Source organism: Accipiter gentilis, chromosome 8 (assembly GCF_929443795.1).
Source record: "Accipiter gentilis chromosome 8, bAccGen1.1, whole genome shotgun sequence".
NCBI classification, from domain to species: domain Eukaryota; kingdom Metazoa; phylum Chordata; class Aves; order Accipitriformes; family Accipitridae; genus Astur; species Astur gentilis.
Genome location: NC_064887.1, coordinates 43,906,270 through 43,929,845, shown reverse-complemented (window position 1 = coordinate 43,929,845; position 23,576 = coordinate 43,906,270). Strand labels below are relative to the sequence as shown.

Sequence of the window (23,576 nt, the reverse complement as noted above, 5' to 3'; positions counted from 1 at the left end):
CACCACCGCTTCCCCAGCAGCGCTGTCAGCAGGGAGGCGATTCCTTGTCCGAGGGAAGCTGTGATGCTGCTCGGTTGTCTTTGCCCTGCAGGTCCCTCCCCGTCCCCACGAGGTTTTGCCTCCCGGCCCATGGGGATGGAGGGGGGTCCCCTGGATCTTGGGGACCATGGCCATCCCCGTGTGCACCCACCAGACCGGCCTGCTTAATACACCAGAAGTAAGCGCAGTTGATTTAAAGTGCACTTTAATAACAGAAGCATGGGTGCAGACCACGCTCCTGCCAGCATGCTCAGATAATGCTTTTAGCTTAATAAGTGGCGGTTCTCTTGTCTTTTGCTCCCCACCTCCCTCCTGACAGTTTGGATCAACATTAATCAGCTGCATCAGGGAGCGTCAGCCCGAGCCAGGCAGGGGCTGCTCTGGGGGCTGCTGGTGGCGGGGGCTGTGGTGGGAGTGTGTGGCTGCTGCAAGGAGAGCCCCGAGGCCCCCCTAGGAGGGCAGCAGCCTGTGCCCTGCCAAGCCCGGACAGGAGCCTTCCCTCCCAGTTGTCCCATGCTCTCCCCCAGGTGGGATTCAGGTTGGGGTGCTGTGCTTGGGGCAGAGCTGGAGGGAGGATGGGGCTTCCCTGTGAGCTCCCTCCTGCGCTGCACCCAGGGAGAGGCTGGGGCTTGTGCGGTCTATTTCATGCCAAGAGCCTGTTGGACCCCCCCCCTCCCTGGCTCCTGCCTGGGGCAGGGGGTGCTGCTCCATTTTTATCCCTGGGGGAAGGAGCTGCTGGGGGGACCCGTGGTTGGGACCCTGCTTCGGGGGGGGACCAGCGCCCCTGGACAAGGGGCCACCAGCGCTGCCCGTGCCCTGGCAGGATTTGCTCTGACAGCCTCCCCCCTCAGGGCCCATCTCCGCAAGGGGAATTTATTAGCTGTGACTCATTAAATTTGTCTGGTGATCGATTATTTTTTGCCAGCTGGTATTTGGCTCCCTTGCTTGCTTTCTTTTTCTTATTAATTTAGTAGAGGCTCTCTGTCTCCCTGGCAGCTGATGTTTGTGCTCCTGGGGATGAGGAGCCCCTGGGCTGGGCTGGGCCCCCGTTTCCTTGGTGTGGATGAGGAGGGTGACCCTGCTTTCCCTCCCTGCGGAGGAAGGCTGCGAAGCTGCTGCGTGTGGGCCGTTCGCCCCTTCCCCGCGCAGCGGGACGGGCCCTGCGGCCCCGGGACCCCTCGAATTATTCGAGGCTGCGTCTCTGATGGCGGAGGGATGGAGGGGTCTGGTGGTGGCCTTTACCGGGGGCGTGGGGGAGCGCTGTTTATGGCTCCGAGCCCGGCTCTGCAGCCGCCCTGAGGGGCTTTATCCCAGCCCGGGCGGTGGCGGGGAGCGCTGGCACTGCCGTCCGTGAGCGCCCGGGCGGAGGAGGAGGAGGAGGAAGGTCCCGGTGGTCCAACGGCAGCCGGGAGCCCCCGGGGAAGCGCGGGGGGTTCCTGGGCCGGGGCACCCCGCGGTCGCAGCCCCTCGCACGGCAGCACCGGGCGGGCGGGGAGGGAGGGGGGGTTGTGGGTGGGTGGGTGGGCGGGCTGCGGCCGTTCCCGCCGCCGCGGGGGCCGTTCCCGGCGGGACCCACCGCGCACCGGGGCCGGGCGGGGGCCGCCCCGGACCCTCCCGCTCGGTTCCGTGGACGGGCGCTGCCCGCGGGGCCCCCGCCGGTTCTCCGCCCGCACGGGCGGACCGCGGAGCCGGGCGGGGTCCGCGCCCCGCCCGCCGGGAGCCGCCCCCCTCCTCCCTTTTCTCCCCCCTCCCCCCCCCCCCCCCCGGCCCGCCCCGGCGGGGCTCAGAGCGGCGGCGGGGCCGGCGGCGGGGCTGGGGATGGCGGGGCTGCGGGCGTTCTGGCTGCTGCTGGCGGCGGCGGCGGCGGGGCTGGGGGGCGCGGGGGGGCACCCGCAGCCCTGCCGCGTCCTGGCCCGCACCGGCCCCGCCGTGCGCCTCGGGGCGCTGCTGCCGCCCCCCGCCCCCGGCCGCGCCCGGCTCCGCGCCGCGCTGCTGAGAGCCGCCGGTACCGGCCCCGGTCCGGGTCCTGGCCCCGGTGCCGGTCCCGGGGGGGCGAGGCTGCCCTACAACCTCAGCCTGGAGGTGGTGGCGGGGGCCCCGGCGGCGCGGGACCCGGGGTCGCTGGCGCGGTGGCTCTGCGGGGCGCTGGTGGTGCGCGGCGTGGCCGCCGTCCTGGCTCTGCCCCGCTCCCGGCGGGAGCTGCTCCAGCTCGACTTCCTCGCCGCCGCCCTCCAGATCCCCTTCGTCAGCCTCCTCGACAGCCGCGGGCCGCTGCCCTTCCGAGCGCAGGTAGGACCCGCACACCCCCCACCCCCCCGCCGCCGGGACGCTCGGATTCGGATGCGGCTGCGGGGACCGGGGCCGCCGGGAGGCAGCGCTCCGTCCCTGCTCCCCTTCCCTGCTTGCCCGCCCGGCCCCGTCCCTTCTCCGTCCTTGCTGCCGTCCCGGCTCCATCCCTGCTGCCATCCCGACCCTCGTCCCGGCTCTGTTCCGGGGACCCTCTCCGCCTCCGTCCCGACTCCTATCCCGATCCCCATCCCGGCTCTATTCCAGCCCCTCGTCCTCGCCGCATCCCGGCTCTGTCCTGGCTCCATCCCGGCTCCCACCTCGGCCCCATCCCACCCCCATTCCCATCTCAGTCCCGGCTCTATCCTGACCCCCAACCTGGGTCTATCCCAGCCTCATCCCGGGCCCCATCCTGGCCGCATCCTAGCTCTATCCTGGCCCCCATCGCAGTTCTATCCCAGCCCCATCCTCGTTCTATCCCAGCCTCCATCCCAGCTCTATCCTGGCTCCATCCCAGCCCCATCCTGGCTCCATTCCAGCTCCATCCCAGCCCCCATCTCATCTCTTTCCTGGCCCCCTGCCCAGCTCTATCCCAGCTCCCACTCCAAAGGCGACTTCCCCGGCTCCTCGGGCAGCCCCGCGCCCCCTCCAGCCCCAGTCCTGACCCCGGGCTGGCCCCAGAAGGGCTCCAGGGATGTGCCCCATGCTGATGCTGGATCCCCACAGTCCCCTCTGCTGCCTGGTTCAGCCCTGCTGTCCCAGCAGCAACATCCATACATGCCGGTGCCACTTTTTGCAGCCCAATCTCTGCCAAGCTGAGACCTGTCCCAGCCCTGTGTCCTTGGGCTGAATTTGTCCCTCTCCCTTCCCTCAGCCAGTCCCTTCTGGGGACAGACCACCTCCACACAGGGCCGTATCGCATTTGGGCCCCTCCATGTGCCCTCTGACCCTGGGCTGCGTCTGGGCAGAGGTGACTCCTTTCCTGGCACGTGTCAGGACCGTGGTCACCCCTGTCCCCCAGCGATGTCCAGGCAGGCAGCGAACACCCACAGGCTGCACTGCCCTCCATGCCTGCTCGTCTGCTGCCTGGCGAGCGGTGTGTCCTTGGAGCGCGCCGGTGGCGGGGAGCTGGGGCAACGCCTGGCTGAGCGCGTGAGACCCTTGTGCGTGTGGGCAGGGGGATGCAGAACCCGCTGCTTGGGTGGTGACGAACCCTCGTGCCCACCCAGCCGGGTGTCCCATGGGGGTCTCCTCCCTGGGCTCTCCCCTCTGGTCCCTGGGCATCCCTCTGGCTCATGGGTGGGTGCATGGCCAGCGCTGGGTGGGGGGAAACCATGTCCTTCAGCCACGATGGGGCTGGGAACGGACAGGGAGCAGGCAGGGAGTGCTGGGTGGCTCCAGGGCGGGAGGGACCGCGTCTGTCTGGTGCTGCCTCTGGGCTCTTCCCACGGGCAGGAGCAGGGTCGGGGGACAGCCACAACTGCTGTGTGTTGGCAGAGCCCCTTCCACTTCCACATGGACCGACAGAGCTCTCTGGAGACGCTGGTGGATGTGCTGGTGAGCGTCCTGCAGGCCAACGACTGGAAGGAGACCAACCTCATGCTCTGCCACCCCTGGGATGTCTCCGGCTTCCTTGGCCTCTGGGCCCGCCGTTCCCAACTCTTCCTCCGCACTGTCCTGGACCTCGGCTATCTGGACGAGCCTGGGGCCACCCGCTACCTCCAGCAGCATGAGGAGCGCTTCAGGGCCCTCTCCAGCCCCGTGCTGGTGCTCGGCTGCGACCTGCGACGCACTCGGCTCATCTTCCAGGCAGCCGAGGAACTGGGCTTGCTGCCGCAGGAGTTTCACTGGATGCTGGGCTCTCCGCTCAGCACCGGTGAGCTGCAGACTGAGGGGCTGCCCCTGGGGCTACTGGCCTACGGGGAGGTCAACCGGCCACCACTGGAGCTCTTCATCCAAGATGCAGTGGAGCTGGTGTCCCGGGCCATCACCAGTGCCGCCCATGTCCGCCCCGACCTGGCTCTCCTGCAGACGATGGTGAACTGCAACGACAGACACCGGGCGGGCAGCGAGTCCTCAGGGCTCTTCCTCTCCCGGTAAGGGAGGTGCTGTGGGTGCCCCTTTCCCTCACCCCAGCTCCATTGTATTGGGGTGCAGGGGTGGGTCTGTGCCCCAGCCCCAGGATGGGGTGATGGTAGAGCGGGGAGAACCCGGGGCTCAGAGCCTGGTGTGGTCTCTGGTGTGTGGAGCCGCTGCTGTGGGGCTCAGCTCCCCCGCCCCGGTCCCTGATGCCCTCCCTGGGATGCAATTTGTGCCAGCTGCATGGGGGGGGGGGGGGGGGAAGTGTCATTTCAGATCTCCCTAATGCTGCCCGAGCGTGGTTGCTCTATAAATATTAATAACACTTGGCCCTGCCAACACAGCAAGCTGCAGGGCAGCGGGGCTGATCCTGCTGCTCCTCCCTGCCCTTGTCTGTGCCCGAGTCGGTCATGTCCTGCTCCAGGCCACAAGCCCCATCCCTCAGTCTCTCGCTCTTCCTGGCTGTGGCCCCGGGGACGGTGATACCGGAGCTGACACCCTCCTCCCCACCAGGTTCCTGGCCAACACGTCCTTCCATGGCCGGACGGGGCCTGTGCGTGTGGAGAACGCGACGCTGGTGCGCCTGGAGCAGCAGTACCGTGTCTGGAGCCTGCGGCGGGACTCACGGGGGGAGCCCACCTGGGTGACGGTGGGCACCTGGCAGCACGGCAAACTGGAGCTGGAGGAGGGCGCGTGGCAGAGCCACCGCCAGCGCAAGAGCCCCGGCGAGGGGGCCGGGGGGGCCCGTGTGAGGCTGCGGGTGGTGACGCTGGTGGAGCACCCCTTCGTCTTCACCAGGGAGGCGGACGAGGACGGGAGCTGCCCAGCCGGGCAGCTCTGCCTGGACCCCGGCACCAATGACTCGGTGGTGTTGGACTCCCTCTTCGAGGAGCTTGGTGCTGACAACGGCTCGGTGCCACGGGCGTACAAGAAGTGCTGCTATGGGTACTGCATCGACCTGCTCGAGAAGCTGGCAGAGGATGTGCCCTTCGACTTTGAGCTCTACATCGTGGGTGATGGGAAATATGGGGCCTGGAAGAATGGGCGCTGGACGGGGCTGGTGGGGGACCTGCTCAGCGGCACAGCCCACATGGCCGTCACCTCCTTCAGCATCAACTCAGCACGGAGCAAAGTCATCGACTTCACCAGCCCCTTCTTCTCCACCAGCCTGGGCATCCTGGTGAGGACCAAGGACACGGCGTCACCTATCGGGGCCTTCATGTGGCCCTTGCACTGGACCATGTGGGTGGGCATCTTCGTGGCCCTGCACATGACGGCACTCTTCCTCACCCTGTACGAGTGGAAGAGCCCCTACGGCATGACCCCCCACGGCCGCAACCGCATGAAGATCTTCTCCTACTCCTCAGCCCTCAACCTCTGCTATGCCATCCTCTTTGGGCGCACTGTGTCCAGCAAGACGCCCAAGTGCTGCACTGGTCGCTTCCTCATGAACCTCTGGGCCATCTTCTGCCTCCTGGTGCTCTCCAGCTACACGGCCAACCTTGCGGCCGTCATGGTGGGGGACAAGACCTTCGAGGAGCTCTCGGGCATCCACGACCCAAAGGTGGGAGTCTGTCTGGGCTGCTTCAGATGGGGTGAGACACGGCTGAGGTCCAGGGAAGGGGGGCGTGGGAGGGTGTCTGTGCTTCTTGCTGCATCTTCCCTGCTGGGACGAGCGTGAAAGGTCTCTCCAGCCCTAGTCCTGCAGCACAGCCTCTCCTGAGGCTGTGTGTGGGGGTCTTCTCAGGTCCCAGGAAGGTGAGGGGATGTGTGTGGGGATGTGTGTTCATGCTGAGGCTGCCCTTGGCGGGGGGTCTTTGCCAGACACCCCACAAGAGCTGCTGGATCTCCACAGGATGCCCAGACCCTCCCGCCTGGGGCTGCGTGTGGTCAGGGCTTGGGGCCGTGTCCCCAGGGAGCCGGGGGCTGCTCCCGCCTGGGTTGGGGGTACTGACACGCTGGTCCCTCCTTCCAGCTGCATCACCCCTCGCAGGGCTTCCGCTTCGGCACCGTGTGGGAGAGCAGCGCCGAGGAATACATCAAGAAGAGCTTCCCGGAGATGCACGAGTACATGCGGCGATACAACGTCCCCACCACCCCTGCTGGCGTCACCATGCTCAAGTGAGGGGTGGGAAGGGCATGGGGGGGTTACTCCCCCCCACTTTTATCCCTCCCAGGACAGGTTTTGCACCCTCCCTGCAGCCTGTGTACCCCCACCCTGCGCATATAGAACCCCCCCAACCCCAGGGAGGGATGTCAGGTTGGAGGGACCCTGGGGAAGGGGGAACCAGCCCCCTCCCTGAGGGTGCCCCCCGTGTTGGTGCAGGACGGAGCCCCCCAAGCTCAACGCCTTCATCATGGACAAGTCGCTGCTGGACTACGAGGTCTCCATCGACTCCGACTGCAAACTGCTCACCGTGGGCAAACCCTTCGCTATTGAAGGTTTGAGGGGGGGGGTGTGTGTGTGCGTGTGTGTCTGTGTGTCTGTGTGTGTCTGTGTGCATGTGCACATGTGCCTTGTACACATTTGTGTCTGGCTGCAGCTTGGATGGGGCCATGCAGGGCAGGGAGGGTGCCCGCTCCAGGGTGGGTGCTGGGGGCTGTACCCCCCCACCCCAGCACTGCTGTTCTCTCCCACCACCCCCCCACCGTGGCCAGGCTATGGCATCGGCCTCCCCCAGAACTCGCCGCTGACCTCCAACATCTCTGAGTTCATCAGCCGCTACAAGTCGGCTGGATTCATCGACCTCCTGCATGACAAGTGGTACAAGATGGTGCCCTGCGGCAAGCGCGTCTTCGCTGTCACGGAGGTGCGGGCGGCCAGGTTCTCGGCTCGGGGGGGGGGGGGGGGGGGGGGCTCTGGGGGTCTGACCCCCTCCCCACCCCACCCCAGCCAACACCACCACCCCCTTTCCCCACAGACCCTGCAGATGGGCATCTACCATTTCTCGGGACTCTTCGTGCTGCTTTGCATCGGGCTCAGTGGCTCCCTGCTCACCTCGCTGGGTGAGCATGTCTTCTACCGCCTCGTCCTGCCCCGTATCAAGCGCAAGAAGAAATTCAACTACTGGCTGCACACGAGTCAGGTGGGGCTGGTGGGAATGGGCTCACCCAGCACCCAAAAGACCCCCCACCCCGTGCCGCTGCTCCCTCTTCCCTTGAACAACCTCTGCCCTCCTCCGGCCCTGGACCATCACCCCCCAGTTAACCCCCAGACTCCAGACTATCACCCGTCCATCTCACACTTCGGGTGTGCCCCACAGAAAATCCACCGGGCTCTGAACATGGGCACGGAGGAGCGGAAAAGCCAGCAGCTGAGCTTGGAGCAGAGGTACGGGCTGGGCGCCTGCCCCGCTCTGCTCCTGCTCCCCGTGGGCACCCACTGTCCTGGGGGGGGCCACAGTAGGACCTCCAGCCGCCAGCTCCTAGCTGAATCCTTCACCCCCTTCCCAAAAAGGTGCAATCTCCAGCCAAGGCACGCACCGGCGGCAGGACAGCCCTGGAGCACCCTGCGGAAGGAGGCACGACGGGTGCGCTTCCAGGTGGACAAAGCCCCCTCCAAGGGCGAGGGGTCCCTGCAGCACCCCAGGAATGGGCAGGCACTGCAGCCCCCGGACAGGCCGGCCAGCGAGAGTGAGCTCCGGGAGCTGGAGGAGAAGATTCAGGAGATGCGGGACCAGCTGCGCACAGCCCTGGTGAGGAAGAGCGAGCTGGTGGCCGTGCTGGGCACGGTGAAGAGCAGCCGGGCATTGCCCACTCCGTCAGCCACAGAGAAGCCCCAGGAAGAAAGGTGACGTGGGGTGGGGGGCCGGGGCAGTGCTTAGCCCGCTCCATGGGCAGGGAGGAGGCAGGCAGCCCCCACCCCAAGAAACACCCCAGGTCGGGCTACTCTGTGGTCAGCTGGGCAGGGCAGACCACCACCCACTCCCTTGGTCAGAGCAGGAGCAGAGAGATGAGGGATGGCAGGAAAAAAGCCCTTGGGGTGACAGGATTGTGGGGGGTATGTCCTGGGGCTGCCTCCCTCCCCCAGCTCTGGGGCATTCGTCTCTTCCTCACCTCCCTCCCGCTGGTGACAGGGGTTTGAACAGCAGCCAGCAGCCTTCCATGAGGGGGGGGTTAGTTTTGGGGAAGGCACTGGTTTGAGATGAGATGAGAGGCCCCTGCAGAGCCAGGACACAGCGCAGCACTTCTGCTGGAAGACACTTCAGCAACCCTGTGTTTTCAAACCATGTAAATAAGGATGATGGAGAAAAATACTCTGCTTTTTCTCTTCCAGCTGCATCCTAAATGCAGCAAGGCTTGGGGCAAGAGTAACCCTTCCCTTCCCTCTTCCACAGGCACTCCCCAGCCTGGCCCAGCTCAGCCCCACCACAGGACGGCAGCGATTAGGAGGAGGAGGAAGGTGAGTAGCCCTCATCCCACAGGGCACTGATGTGGCAGTAGGACAGGCCAAGACCCCAACCTCCCCTCCGTGAGAGCCAGCTCCAGGGCGGCAAAGCCAGGCTGATCTCCAGAGCCACCTCAAACCAGAAACGGAGTCTTCCTCGGGCAGATGGCGAGAGATGGATGGCACTGGCCAACGGGAGACATTAACTCACAGTCCAACTGTGGGTGACTACAGGCAGCCGTAAAAGGACTGCGGCGAGAGCACAGCAAAAGATCTTCCCTCCCTACAGCCTTTCCACTCGCACAAAGGGGCTGCCAAACACCAGTGAGCACAACCATGATGGGGACTTGTGCTCAGCCCCCCCTGCTCTGCCACCAACCCTCCTAGGCATTAACGGGGCAAGGGGGGCCCTCCCCAAGGGCAGCAGCAGCTTGTGAAACATGGAGCGTTCGGCCTGCTGCACCCGTACCCACGCCACAGAACCCTCACACCTCGACTTGCAGCAGGACACCCCAGCAGTTGTTAGATATAATATTTATTATTATATACAAACACATTTTGTACATTAATTAAATAGAATGAACTCTACTCTTCATTCATCAACTCATTTGGTTTGTTGCCCCCTCCCTTCCCTTCCCACCCACCCACCTCTTGAAAGCCTACGATTATTCCTTGCCCTCTGGCACACCCACGCAGGAGCCAGGAAGCCAGTCACCCTTCCCAGGAAGGCTGGCTGCAGAAGGATCCGACATGCTGGTCACAAGCAGGCTCCCTCCTTCCCCAGAGCAACACCCAGGGCTTCTTGAAATAGAAAGAAAAAAAAAAAAAGGGGGGGGGCACCTGGGTGGGAAATGCAGAGAAAGTGAAGCCAGGGGCTCTGAGCCCACACAGTGCTGACATGGAAACCCTTTCCTGGTGGAAGACACCAAAACACACACAAGAACCCTCCAAGGGAGATGGACTCCACAGGTGGTGCTCAGCTGTGGGGAGACGAGGCTGGACTTGGGGACACTTCTGCAGCAACCCAGCTACCCCCCCAAAGAGCAGAGTGCCCCACACATCACCTCCCAGCGCTGCCCTTTTCCACTACGTTTCTCCCGAGTTGCTCTCTCCTCTGAGCCCTACAGACATGTCGCACACCTGCATCACTCCGCTCTACCTACAGGCATAAACCTTCCTTCCAGCCATAACCTCTTGTGGGTCCAGCCGGTACCTGTCCCAGCCCCATGGTACCAAGTCAGCCAGCTGCATGGCAGAGGGGTTGAGCACAGCCAGCTTCACCTCCCCTGCCAAGGAAATGAGGGAAAATAAGCTGAAATGTCGTGGCTTTAGTGTTTTGGTTCTTTGCGAAACCATCTCATGCAACAGTTCAGCCAGTGAAAAGCCGATCTTTCCTCTGGGATGGGGCTGATCTTAAATGCAAACGTGTCCCATTGAAGAGACAAGGCACTAAAAAAGCAAACTACATCACCCACAGAGGCAGGTACCAAAAGCAGAGTTGTACAGAGACAGAGCTGCTGTCCTCATCCCAAACATCTCTAGACACTGACACTACAGGTCAGTTCCCAGCAGGTATTACTTGAGACCATTTGCCAGTGCCAGGAGCTCCCACCTTATGCTAGCCCCATGCACCTAAGAGAGGCCAAATTCCCAAAGCCCTCACAGAGGTCAGCAGGAGTAGAAGGGACAGCACTTCTCCAGGGCTGACAGGCACAGGAATAGACCCCGCTGCTTCCATGCCCAGCCAAATGCATCTCTCCTGGGATGGAAGCCCTAACCTGGTACACAACAGCTTCTATCCACCAAACCCACTGACTGAGGGGAGTTCAAGGACAGAAAAAATGGGGCTGAACTGCAGCTTCTGCTTTGGTTATTGCCCAGCTTTGCCCTGGCATGAGAAGATCTAGTGTTTGGGGAAGGTCTTAAGCTCCTGCTCCCCTTAAGGGGAAGGAAAGTTTACCAGGTTTCTCCTCTGCTTTCTGTGGCTCTCCCAAGAGGATCTGAAAACAATCCCTGTTCATACACAGCTTCTATTCTAACCAGAAAGTCACCACACACCTGGTCTGTCCTAAATCAGCTCATGCTTGTGAACAGCACCTGGACTGCAAAGGGGACCACAGGGGGCAAAGCTGGGGCAGCTGGGGGCAAGGAAAAGCTGGGGCACAGAGCCAACTGCAGGGCTTGAGCAGGCAGCCCGCTCTCCTGCAGCCTCGGCACTGAGCCCCTGAGTCTCGCAGGCCATGGGAGCGAACGCGTCCTCCCTCCCTCCTGGCTGTCCCACACACACCAGCCTCTCTTGTACACAAGCGCACATGTGCTTTTCCCAGGGGAGCTCACCACAGCACCTTTTCTCTGTCCCAGCTGCTCTGCCTCTGCTATGAGGAATTCATGGGTTAAGGATGATGGTGAAGTGAGAAATAGTAACAAACGAAATCCAAATGCCTTCCTGGCAGTCCAGAATTATAGTGACAGGGACTCAAGACAGGCTCCTCAAGTCTGGCTCCAAGCAAGGTTTGGAGCTAGGTGTACTATCTGCTGGTGCTGGGCAAGGGCTGCTTTCCCCCTGGTCCCCAAGAGCATGCCCCAAACGTCTGTCCTGATCAGTGTCCTCAACAAAGGCTGGAGGGGTCTCTGCCATGCTGCTGTTTGCAACGCAGTTCTTGCCACTAGATTTTGCTTGACTGTCTGAGCCCTCGACAGCCTCAGTCTGCTCAGGAAGGGAAGGGCTGGGGACGGAGGCTCCCTCCTCCTGCAGTGGGACAAGGGGCACAGCTGGTGCCACCTCTGCAGTGGGGGGAACATCTGCTGCAGCCACCACAGATGTTGAAGTGACTTCAATGGTGATGGAGCCCATGGCTGTCTCCGGGTGGTCGCTGCTGACCCTGATGCGGGCAACCAGACTGGAGGCAGCGGCAGCATCCTGAGGGTTCCCGTTGGCCATGGCTTCATGCACCACATTTGGCTCCAGGAGGGTAGTGCTCAGGTCGGAGAGGAACGAGGCTTCTGTAACGATAGCGGCTGTCTCAGCTACCCAGTTCAGATCGCTCCCAACAGAAGCTGCCGTGGCAGCAGCAATGACGCTGGAGGCCTCGCTGGGAGTCAGGGCAGCCGAGCTGCTGCTCTCCCCAGAGGGTCCGGTGGCCAGGTGGGGTCGGCGGCTCCCCATGTCAACTGGGGCAGCTGTAGTGTTGTTGTTGAGGTTGTCTTGGAGCGTCGTCTGAGTCCCCTGGCCCACTTGCTGGTTCTGCAACAGCATCTCCTGGATCCTGATCTGCTGGAGAATGGCTGGCAGCTCATAGTGATGGAAGAAGTAAATCATTGAATGCTAGAGGAAGCAAAGGGAAAGACGTCACTCATTGGGCCAGGGCTGCAAGCCCAGACATACCTTAGAAAACCATGCTTTCCTCTCACAGTAAAGACAGCGACTGGAGAATTCGGCTGCTCTGATAGCCAAGAGGTTATCTGAAATTTTGGAAAGATTTATCCCTTCTACTATGATTCCTGAAAGCTGCTTTTATAGTTTCTCTCTGAAGACAGGCAATTGAGTACAACTGTGCATCCCTTTTAACAGCTGAGAACAAGAAGGGTAAAAGCATTTCTCTGTCCCATCCTCAGTTCCCTGTCTCCATCCTGCAGCAGAGAAAAGGGGGCAGGTCAACAGCCAGAGACACACAAAAGGTTTGCTTGAACCAGGATATCGGAGACATCAATTTGGAGCTAGTCTTGCCAGCATCTTCACTGCACAGACCTGACTGACTCCTCATCCTCTGCATGGGAGATCATCAGTAGGATTTCTTCCAGAAAGAAGGGACAGAAATCCTTCCCTAACACCTTCCAAAACTCACTTGACATCAGCCTATTGAGAGTCATGCGGCTGGATTTGAGCCAGTGACCAAAAAGTCCTGCTGTTCAATAGCCTCCTTCTGCTGTTCCATTTCCAGACCAGGGATTATTTCAATCTCTTTTATAAATAAAGATTGCTACTCAAACTCAGCTTGACAAGAAGTTTCATAAAGCCCAAACTGTGGTCGATTTCCTTCACTTTTTAACAGCACAGCCAGCATGAGCAATCAGCAATGTAACAGTTTAAACTGCAGGCAGCCAGACCCCTCTGGGGTATGTGGAGCGACTAGGACTGAATTCACACGATGGCACTTGCCTTCATGTGGCTGGTTGCACAAACATGCAGCCAAAGTGGCAGCTACTCACCTGGATGAAGAGCCACGAGGTGACGAGAGCCAGGCTGCTGTACTGCCCGTTGAATCGATAGTGGTAAGCATAGAAAGCGAAGTGGTACAGATAGAAGAACCTGGACAGAAAAGCAATAAATATCAGGATACGTCAATGGACAGGACAAACATGAGTTTCTTTCTACTCCTAAGTCTGTTGTGAGCTGAGGCACTTTGCACAGGGTGGTGCAGACTCCCATTAACAGGTAATTAGAATTGCCTCCCTATGAACAGCATCTTCAACAGGGCAAAACAAAGGGCGGGCAAAGGATTGAGGTGATTCTTGAGATCCAGGCACAAAACCTAGAGTGGAAGAGATTGCACTTTGGACTCTGACACACAGGGCAGCTCCCAAGGAGACATAAAGAAGCTCTCAAGAGCGGAAGCCCTCCTGTCTGGGAGGGCCAGAAGGGATCTGAAGCAGCCTCCTCCCACCAGAGAACGGGACATGCAGTGAGAAGGCACAATATGGGAATGAGGTCCCAGTCAGCTCCTACCTGAGCCAATGCCTCTTGCTTGTATTGGTGTGGCAACAGATAGCATCATATTGGTCAGCCAGCCATACGATAAGGATGATGTAAAATGCAGTTGTGGTGTCATTGAAGAACTCTGACATAATGGCCTCCATACCTACAGGACAGAGGGTGTCTGACGTCAGCATGCTGCAGGGCACGGACAACAGTTCAGCAAAGGGCTTCCCAAAGGGGCACGTGAAGGAATCCTCTGACATTTCAGAGCTGGGGCTGTATGACTGTACAGCAAAGACCACAGCAGGATAAATTAGCTCTGTTTAAAGCAGCAGCTTAGGGCAAACATGTTTCGCTGGTGACTGCGGTCACTGCACAGGGCAAAGGATCAGCTGGCTCTGGACAGCGCAGAGTTTGGGTTGGGTTGCTTGTTTTTTTTAAATTCAAATTATGCTAATGCAACATGGTCACAGGAAGTATGAATCTGAAATGAACTAAAGTGACAGACAAAGCTTCAGTTTATGTAATTTCCAAATGAACTGCTTTTCCAGGGAATCCAGAAGGACAATGCAGCTCACTATGCCATCAAATTCCAGAGCCTTCCACCTTGGGATGAGCAGACACACTAACCACCTGCCGTGGCCAGATCAGAACAGGGAATTACACTTTCTACAGATCCCAAAGGGACTTGCTGCACATACAGAAGTGAGCTAACATCCTTACCGACTAGAGCCAGAATGACAGTGAGAAGGGGAGCTGCAGGGAATGCAATTGTCATGTTCATTTCCAGCATCTGTAACAGGTCAACTGCAAGAAGGAAAACATACTATAACACAAAATGGATGTGGGGCCACAGAACCCTCCAGCCCCACATTACTCCCCATTCAGAGCTCTGCAACATGAAGTCCACTGTCCCAAGTCCACCATCCCTGATACTTGTCAAGAGACGGAACAGCTCTCCCAAGCACAGCAACAGGGGCACAGGGGGACATACTCCCTGTGCAGTTACATGCAGGAGGACCCTTCTAAACAACAACAGTCAAGAGTATATATACGATACACTGTGCTGGAGCAGACAGAGTATCCAGTACACCCTAAATCCCTTAGAAAATCCTTACCAATGAAGACAAAGATCTGATGGTGCGAGTAGCGCAACAGCATTGAAACGGACAGAGTCTGAAATATGAGAACAGAAGCCAGCATTAGAGCCACACAGGTCCAGGGAGTCACTTTCAGAATCACACTACGGCAGAGGCCCAGATAGGCAAGCTTGGACTTGCAATGTTGCACAGTGTGCTGTGCATATCCCACATTTGTTAGTTTGAACTCTGCAGACCGATTTCCCAAAGAGTAATTAGGACTTCACAGACATCAATTAATCTTTGTACTACTGCAGTGAAATAGACAGTAATTTGTTTGTAAAGAGACCAATTCTGAATATTTGAGCAGGGGCCAAACCAAACCAGAGAGGCAGAGCTGGAACTCGGGTTTCTTCCCATCCCATTTCAGCAACTCATAATGCCTCTCCTACACCAGTCACCCAGCACTTATTTCCTCCTCACTGGCCACAATATGATTGTACAAGGAGCTGCATCAGTGGATGGTCAGACACAAAGGGAAATAGTCACCCAAGACTATGAACCCAGGCTTAGTTATCACTTGGGATCTTGTCTTGCTTATCTGTAATCATCTCATCTCACACAATCACAGGAGACTCAATTCTATCTTGGTTGCTCCTGGCAAATTAGTTAGGCTTGTTTTTAAAAGTCTCAAAGGACAAACTTCTGCACCCTGTGCCTTGGCAACCTGAGTATTTTAACTACACTTACAGATTCTCTAACATGAATCTCCCCTTTGACAACAAAACCATTACTTCATTCTATTTCAGCTCCTCTGTTTCACTGTTAGGACTTTAAGAACCCCCATTAAGAAAAATAAAAGAGTAGAACCTCATACTCCATCAGCTTAGCTTTAAAAGCAGATGAGAGCTCTTACATCAAACACATGCTGACCAGTGCCAGGCTCAAGAGTCCAGACAATGCCCAGCTCCTATCAACTTACAAATATGACCATGATGACAAATGCTGCCAGATACGAAGTTCTAGCCATCCACATGCTGACAAAGCGATAGTGCTCCCCAGACACCACATTGCGAAGGAAACCTGGAAGAAAAAAACCAAACACACAAGCTCAGTGTGATAAACCCACAAACTACGAACAAACTTCCAGTGCCTTCTAAAGGAATAGGATTTATAGCAAATCTATGGCAACACCACCTCACAGCAGCACTCTTACTGTTATGCAGTGCAATAAGGCAGTAGGAAATCACGTTTGCAGACACCTCTCCCCTCCCGCTTCTTTCATTTTGTCCTTGACAATAACATCTCTACATAACACAGGGAACTGTTCCCTGCATTAGAGATTAATCAATAGTCAGAAGATGATATTCATGCATCCACAGAAAAAACATTGACTGCTCTGCACAGCTGCTGAAAGCAATTCTTCCAAGCCTTACCTTTGTTTTCTTCATTTTCAGCTAAAGCTTTGACACTTGACATCAGGATGTCATCATAACCCAGGAACTCGTCCAGCAATAGGCGACTGAACCTGTCCCCAAAGCACTGATCCCTGGTAGGATCTAGAGAGAAGACAAAAAAACCCATTCAGACTGTTCATACCTCAAGCCACAGAGGTGGCAAGGCAAGCACACAATCTTCTCATCACTTGAAAGGACACATTTGCCAGCAGACCTGCATCTGCACTCAAGACTAAATTGGACAGGACTAGGAGGGAAAATGTCACACCCTGACAAATATAGCCACGCTGTCAAAATGCTAATGTCAATCAGGCCTTAAGAATAACGTCAGGGCTGTCATACTCTCTGCTGGCACAGACACAAAGGGAATTTGCGTTCTAGGCTTGGACTATCTCCCCAGGCTCATCCCAACTAATGGTCCAGAGAAACAAGTTCTGGTAAGACTCAGAGGGCCAGGCTGAGACTCTATAGCTATCAGCTGGCCTCAGCATGACACTGCTGGGGCCCACCATCTCCATCCATCCTCCCCCAGCAGAGGACATGCCAACACCTCCCCACAGCTCTCGGCACTAATGAAGGCTGTTCAATTCCATCTCACAAAGCTGGTGCTGCATTCTACTCTACAAACACTGATCAGCTTATAAAAATGGCCCAAATCTAAGCAAAACAGGAAGCATGAACACAAATAATTTTGCAGTAAATTACTATGATGCTTATGAAGGAATTTGCCTAGCTGAATTGGAAAACCCAGGTCAGTAAACAGATATTTAACATGGAAACTGCCTATACCTATACTGGACAGGTACTGAACAATTACCTATACAGGACAACTGCTTAATACTCCAGTCCAGCTGTACTTCAGTTTGATTAGGAGTAAGTAATAAAATCTAGTCTGATTGCTGCACTAACAGATCAATTAACTTCATAGGCATAAGAAGGTTTGAGACCGTATTCCTGACTCGGACAGGTTTTAATGGAGCAAATGCCAAGAAAAGAGAACGCTGTTCCAGGAAAAGTCTGCTGGTGCTAAGAGGCACAGAAGTACTCTGAAACAGCGCTAAGCAGATCTGCTCAGTATCGTCCCTGACATATGCACAATTGCTCTCGCCGCTGGGCTCTAACATTGCACTGCTGCTGCTCCACACTGAGCCTAGATCTTCAGTACCATGAGGCTCTTCCTTCCTCAGTGAGAAAACTGTGCTGCACGTAACATCAAGGGTCACTGAAACAGGCTCCACCATTTCAGACTACTCCTCTTGGAAAGGTATGACCTACTAAAGCAATAAAGACTCCATAAAGAAACTCTCCTACGTGGAAAATGAGCGCCATCCACTGTCATAAATAGTTTCCACAAGACTAAAGAGGAAACAACGCGTAGGTGTCTCTGCAGAGCACTTACCCACCCCTGCACCAGAGTGGGCTGGCTCCCTCACTCACCCAAAGTCACCACCATGACCGGGATGCTGAGGCGCTGCCGAGTGCTCTGGGACAGGCGCAAAAACCCGTACTCCAACGAGTACTCCACAATGTACTCTTCCTGCGGCCACACTGCAAAAGAGGGTGGGAAGGGAGACTCAACAGCAGGGTTTGCAAACAATTACCAAAAAGAAATAGCACCTCTGGATTCCCTCCCTCCCTCCCACCACATTCTTGAAAAGAGAATCAGTTGCAAACACAGTCTCCAAGCTTCCTTCAACCAATTAAAAACAAATCAATACAAATTCTTTGAAATTGCAGCCCATTCCCTTGACATCAGTCCTTAATGTGAAACTTCTGGGCAAGCTTCAGGGCAGCAGTTCCCAGATCTGTCAAGCATTGTCCAGAATCTGCCCACATCTTTGCCTGGCAAGCCCTAGACCACTCATTCTTGCTCTGTTCAATTTCTGCTTTCTATGTTGTTTAGGAAACAGAAGGAAAATATACTTTACACCTGCTGAACACCAAGTAAACACTCCACAGGGCACCAACACTGCACTTCTCAGGAGACAGAGGTCACTGCTGCAATTACAAATCTCAAAAATAAAAGGCAAGAGCAATTAACAGCTTCCTAAAAAATATGGTGGTGCCTGAAGTTGCCTTGATATTTATTTTTTTTTTTTTAAAGAAAGGTTCGAAATAGATGCTTTTTGCTACATCACCTCTGAAAGGACAAAACCGCCTGCTAAGTTGAAGCCAAGCAATTTAATCCCTGATCTTTCAATTTAATCCCTGATCTTTCAAACCGTCACAGCATATCTTGCAAGAGGCGAGGGAAGGTAGCTGTCAGGCATCGCACAATGCCACAGCAAAAAAGTTAAAAGGATACAATAACTTTAAAGAAATGTACCTGCCTCTTCTGACTTACAATGACACACCACTGACAGAAATGCCCACTTTACTTCCCCACCTCTGATTCCCGTTCTTGGACAGGAAACACAGGCTGGTGTGTTTGTTTCATCTTTTGTTTCCGTTATAAAACAGTTTTAAGCTCAAATGGAAATAAAGTGTTTAAATATCAACAAAAGAATTACTTCCTTTGTATCAAAAAATATTTTTCCATGGTAAAATGGAATAAAAAATGGTTAAAAAATATTCTGTCTAAACATCAAATTTGGTGTACTTATAGCACAAGAAACCTGGAAGAAAAAACAAACAAACAAACAGGTATTTTGGGGATTTGGTACCCATCTGAAAAGATTAATTTTTTTAACTACCTTGGGAAGCAGCACAATTCTGTCTCCTACCACACTGCTGGATCATTTCCAACCAGGCGTTCAGCAAATCAAGGCACAGCCCATCAGTGCGCACACAGCACTGTACAACGTGACTCTCTTACAGAACTTAGGCAACTAATAATAAAGGTATTACACCAAAAATATTTACTGCTTTCTAGTCTCAGGCGACTTAACGATCTTAAATTCAGCACTAATGAGTTCTGGATCAGCACCAAGCAAGAACACTGCAAGATGAAGGGAACAGTGCCATTGCAATGTCCAGTCTCACAATCCTCCACAGCCACAACATCCAGTACTTCTGAGGAGCAAAGAATTCCAGTCTTTCCAGGGACAAAAGTGTAGGTTAAAAAGGCAAATGAAATAAGAACTCAATTGCCATGTTTCTATTTTAACATAAATGTATTTTAATAGCTTTCCTCCCCTAACCTCTAGAAACAGAAGTTTTCCAACACTGGAATTCTGTTTTAAATAATACAAAGCCAGTAAATCTCCCTCTAGAGTTTATGAGACATTAGCAGCTTAAGTCGTGCTGGAACAAGGGGAGGGATAAAGCAGGATGATATCCTGAACTATGCAGAACAGCAATGCTGTATCTCGCAATCCACTAAAACTTGCTCGGTGGCTTTCAGGATTAATTAGCTGTTCCAAGTACTGGTGTTGACTCAGGGACCCAAAATACAGCCCAAACCCTGGTAATACAAGGAGGAACATGTGCTGTCAGTGGGATCCCTGTGGATCTCAAGAGGATGGTGAACTGCTCAGAAGAGGGAGGTTAACATTCATCTGCAATATCTGGCACTGATCACTGCAGAAATACAATGCCAGACCAAGAGGCTTCAGCAAATTTTATAGCCCAGACGATCCCCAACTCCCAGCCTCCCTCCAGCCAAAGGAAAGATCTTGTTGTGGATCTACCGTTAGTACGGACAAGACCAACCACAGGTGAATGCATCAGGGAAGACATTTAAGGTTACTATGCACGTGCCCAGAGAAGCCAGAAGGAATGAGACGTGCAGGGAAGATGCACGGGGCAGAGGAAGGAGAGAGCACAGATAGCAGCGTAAGTTGTCTTTACCTGCTCTGGCTAGCATCTCAAACTCGGACACAGTCTCTCTCAGAGGCTGCATACCTTTAGTGGCTGCTTCACTAAACGAGAACTCCTGGCTTTCGTTGTGGGTCAGTGCCTCGGTGCTGCTCACCCGGGATGGCTTGAGGAACACCTTGGGCTCGATATCCAGCTCAAACTGTTGGAAAACCATGGCAGGGAAAGTCAAGTTAGCAGTCACTTCAGCTCCCGTCCTCTGTGCTCCCTCTGTGCCCCCAACAAAGGCCTCCACCACCAAAAGGAGGACAAAAGAGGCCACTTTCTCAGGCTTTCCTTTCTATCTTAAACCATCAGAGGCTAACATGGAGATTCAGGAAAAGCCAAGGAACACACTGTTTCCAGGTGACCGAGAGATCACAAAGGAACTGTGGCATACTTAAGATAACTGCACTAACAAACTATTTCTCCCCAAACCAACAACCAATTCCTTCTGTGTACACAGGGAATGCATCTTTACCTTGATAGAGCTGTTTTCAAACATATCCACAGTCATTTCCTCCTCTTCCTCCTCCTCTTCCTCAGCTGTGGACTCAACTACCATTCCTGGGAACTTCTCAGCACCGCAGAATTGCAGGAAGATGGGGGCTCGGCTCGAGTTGCGCTGTATTTCCACCCGCAAGATGCCATCGCGTGGCCATTTATCTCGCACGTGTTCCAAGCAGTTAATGGGCGAGCGGGAGAAGGCGATGTGAATGTAAGCCAGGATGAAGAGCACAAAGAGGGCCTACACACAGCAAGAAACACAGCAGAGACCATCAGCCCAACCAACCTTGGCCTGTTTACAGGACCCCCAGTTTTAACCATCTCTACTTTGCCCATAAAGACACCAGATTAATTTGGACAAATGGATTTGCAAGTGGACAAGAGCTTGCTTTCCAACCCCTGCGGTCTCTGCATCAACAACAAAGCAGCCCAGAATCAGGCAATTTCAGCACTAGTGTTTCAACAGGGGAACACACCAAAGACAGCAGCAAGAACAATGTCCTCGTGTTCACAAGACCAGCGCTGCCACCGATACCTGTGCAGTACGTGTATCCTGCTGAAAGCACAGGTCACCTGCACAGGCCCCAGTGTCGTGTAAGGTCCTGCAAAAGTCCCCAAAATGACTGCACTGCAGGCAAACTGACCAAACACAGCATCAACATGTGATGAGGCTCCAAAGCATATTGAAAGAAACAGAAACGCATCTGTGGCTTTTAACCATTCCCTCCTCAGCACAAAGTGTTTCCTGTTGAAGACCGGAAAAGACTGCCCAACTTTACAAAGACAGAATAAAGCAAACCTCAACAAAAGATAACCCACCACAAGAGCAGGACAACCCAAACCCACAGCAGAACCGCCAGCACCACGTTCAGATCCACTGCTTGCTGCTGCGAGGTACCGACTCTGCCATGGCAGAGGTCGAGCTGGCCTGCTGGGGCTGGGCTTGTGGAGCATCACCACACCCCTGCCCTGGCTCACTCCAAGAACAGCTATAAAGCCACAGCAAAACAAAGTGGACTAATAAAATTTGTTCCCTATAGCAAAGATAGTAAATCTAGCAGGATGTTACCCAACAGGGTTCACAGCTGAAAGCTCCGAGAAACAATGGTACAGTAAGCGGTACAACTGTGTTTCAAAGACTCACTTTCCAACTGTATTAAGATGCTCATTCCTAATTAAACTAGCTGTCCTTGCTACGTATCATTCTTGACCTATTTGCTATGAATAAACAGACTGGTAAACATCACATCTGCAGAGGAGCTGCATAGGAAGACGCTAGAGAAGGTAAATCAGCAACACCTCCTTCGTCACAGAAGGAGTCACAATGAAACCAGCAGAACCACAAGCAGTTTCAGGGCTCTGTGAACAGTGGTGCGCAGGACTATGGTCTGTGACTTCATCTCCTACCAGTACCCTGCGCACAGAGCCGAGACCAGGTTGAAGTCTGGCTGACTCCTAACCCTGCTGGTGGGAGCAGGCTGTTCTCTGCAGATGCCCTGTGAATAGTCTTACTTCCTCAGGAGTGCTTTGATCAAAAGCAGACAGCAGCAAGAACCGCTACCAGCCAGACCGCTCACTCTGCCTGACAGCCTCACCATTAGCACCATCCCCATTGCAGTCTCCCTCTCTGCCTGAATCCAGTTATACAACCGGGGAAAAAAGGAGAGAGATGTTAAAACCTTGAACATTTCTTGGGAGGGGAGAAAATGTATCTGTGCAGTATGAGACAAGCTGTCCTAAATGTCTTCTTGCTTTATGCGGCTGAGTTTTAGAAACTCAGAGCAGAAGCATGCTGTTGACACCCGGCAAGCTCCTCTCCCCGCTTCCCCTTGCTCTAATTTCCCAGACTGGTGCTGGCGAGAAGTGTCAGTGTGCGCTCTGGAAGCCATGGTGCAGGATTTAACCTACAGGCAACTGACAGGCCCCTCTGTGGGTCTCCCATCCTGCACCCGCATCAACAAGAAAGTGAGCAGTTTTTACCCTGTTATGCAGAGATGTGATACTGCACCAGCACAGCTGAGGGTGCTGACTGCTGAAAAGTAGTAAGGTTAAAATGGGGTTATGTGTTAATTGCTTCTAGAAAAGACAAGGCTCCAACAAAACACCAACAACCAAATATCTCACATATGCAATACATCCAAAAAGAGTGATTGCTTGGAAAGAGAAATAGAAATCTTTCATGCCCGCCTCCCTGGACCTGACCCACACCAGCCTGGCTGCCCATCAAGCTGGCTCAGCGATTTATTTTTTTATTTCTAGATCTGGTACCAGAGCTCTGGTGGTGTGGGGACCTCCACATATCGTTACAACTATTCACATCTTTCTCACAGAAGAGCAGCCCACAGGAGCTCAGTGGGCAGCTTGGGGTAGGTGGCCCAAACACAGGCTGTAACCTCTAGCAGAGCCAAGCTTTTTTATGTTTATAAGGAAATTTACGCCTTAGTGCCCGGCTGCAGGCTAGCAAGAGGAACATCCACTCCTCCCCATAAAGCCGCCCCTCACCTTGAGGAGGACAAAGAACTCGAAGACGCGTCGGAAGGAGGGTGGGAAGAGGCGAGCGTAGGTCACTGCCATCTTGAAGAAGAGCGCGTGGAAGAGGCGATCGCGCACATTGATCAAGGGGTTCTGGTTGAGGTTGGGGTTGCGGACGCCCCGGTTGTTCCCCCCGGCAGCCCCGCCGCCCCCGTTGTTGTTGGCCGGGTGGTGGTTGTTGGCGTTCGGCTGGTTCTCGGACATCCTGACGCCTGCGGCCGGGAGCCGAAGGGCGCTGGCGGCGCTGACCTGGGCTGGAGGGGACCTCGGGACGAGAGTCAAGCGTTGCCTCAGAGGGGCCGGGAGCTGCTCGGTGCGGAGCGCCGGGTGGGCGCTGCCCCTGTTCCGCTCGCCTCAGGGGTCGCCGGCCCGGCCCGGCCCGGTCCGGCCTCCTGCGCGCAGACGCCTCCCGAGCGGAGGCCGGCTCAGGCCTGGCGGGGCCCAGGCCAGGCTCCGGGGCTCAGCGGGCCGCTGCCTCGGCGGGGCCCGGGAGCGGCGCGGCCCGAGCAGGCCCAGCGGGGACGCGGCTCCTGGGCCGGCCCCGAGGCCATGGGGGGAGTTCCGTCACCGGCGCGGCGCGGCCCGGAGCGCGGCGGGCGCCTCAGCTCTCCTGGCGCAGTGCGGTGCGGAGCGGCCCGGTCCCCTCTTCTCAGCGCCCAGCCGCCATCTTCCTCCACCGGCACCGAGGACGGTAGCAACGCGCCTGCGCGAACGCCACC

General features: G+C 55.9%; 2 protein-coding genes across 3 annotated transcripts; one reads left to right on the top strand and one right to left on the bottom strand.

Annotated features, from left to right (window-relative positions):
• The first annotated feature begins 1,857 nt into the window (after positions 1–1,857).
• Positions 1,858–8,198, top strand: GRIN3B (glutamate ionotropic receptor NMDA type subunit 3B). The gene is made up of 9 exons (XM_049807873.1): positions 1,858–2,328; positions 3,823–4,421; positions 4,918–5,968; positions 6,380–6,525; positions 6,731–6,846; positions 7,063–7,214; positions 7,326–7,490; positions 7,668–7,735; positions 7,862–8,198. The coding sequence occupies exons 1-9, from the start codon at positions 1,858–1,860 to the stop codon at positions 8,196–8,198; spliced, it is 3,105 nt and encodes a 1,034-aa protein (XP_049663830.1).
• Positions 8,199–9,422: 1,224 nt separating this feature from the next.
• Positions 9,423–23,555, bottom strand: TMEM259 (transmembrane protein 259). Of its 2 annotated transcripts, none has more exons than XM_049807881.1 (11): positions 22,828–23,555; positions 20,300–20,566; positions 19,813–19,981; positions 17,461–17,571; positions 16,003–16,125; positions 15,549–15,649; positions 14,606–14,663; positions 14,211–14,294; positions 13,518–13,650; positions 13,001–13,100; positions 9,423–12,116 (listed from the first exon to the last, which is right to left on the bottom strand). In XM_049807881.1, the coding sequence occupies exons 1-11, from the start codon at positions 23,059–23,061 to the stop codon at positions 11,268–11,270; spliced, it is 2,229 nt and encodes a 742-aa protein (XP_049663838.1). In that variant the 5' UTR covers positions 23,062–23,555; the 3' UTR covers positions 9,423–11,267. The 2 variants fall into 2 exon arrangements, with proteins under 2 accessions (XP_049663838.1, XP_049663839.1); XM_049807882.1 differs by having other exon boundaries at positions 19,867–19,981.
• Positions 23,556–23,576: the final 21 nt, after the last annotated feature.

Coding starts and splice junctions, on each gene's coding strand:
- TMEM259 (XM_049807881.1), bottom strand. CDS start 23,061: ATGTCCGAGAACCAGCCGAACGCCAACAACCACCACCCGGCCAACAAC. Junction 20,567..22,827: donor AGTTCTTTGTCCTCCTCAAG/GTGAGGGGCGGC, acceptor TGCTGTGTGTAG/GCCCTCTTTGTGCTCTTCAT. Junction 12,117..13,000: donor CCTCGTGGCTCTTCATCCAG/GTGAGTAGCTGC, acceptor TGCTTCCTCTAG/CATTCAATGATTTACTTCTT.
- GRIN3B (XM_049807873.1), top strand. CDS start 1,858: ATGGCGGGGCTGCGGGCGTTCTGGCTGCTGCTGGCGGCGGCGGCGGCG. Junction 2,329..3,822: donor CGCTGCCCTTCCGAGCGCAG/GTAGGACCCGCA, acceptor GTGTGTTGGCAG/AGCCCCTTCCACTTCCACAT. Junction 4,422..4,917: donor TCAGGGCTCTTCCTCTCCCG/GTAAGGGAGGTG, acceptor CCTCCCCACCAG/GTTCCTGGCCAACACGTCCT.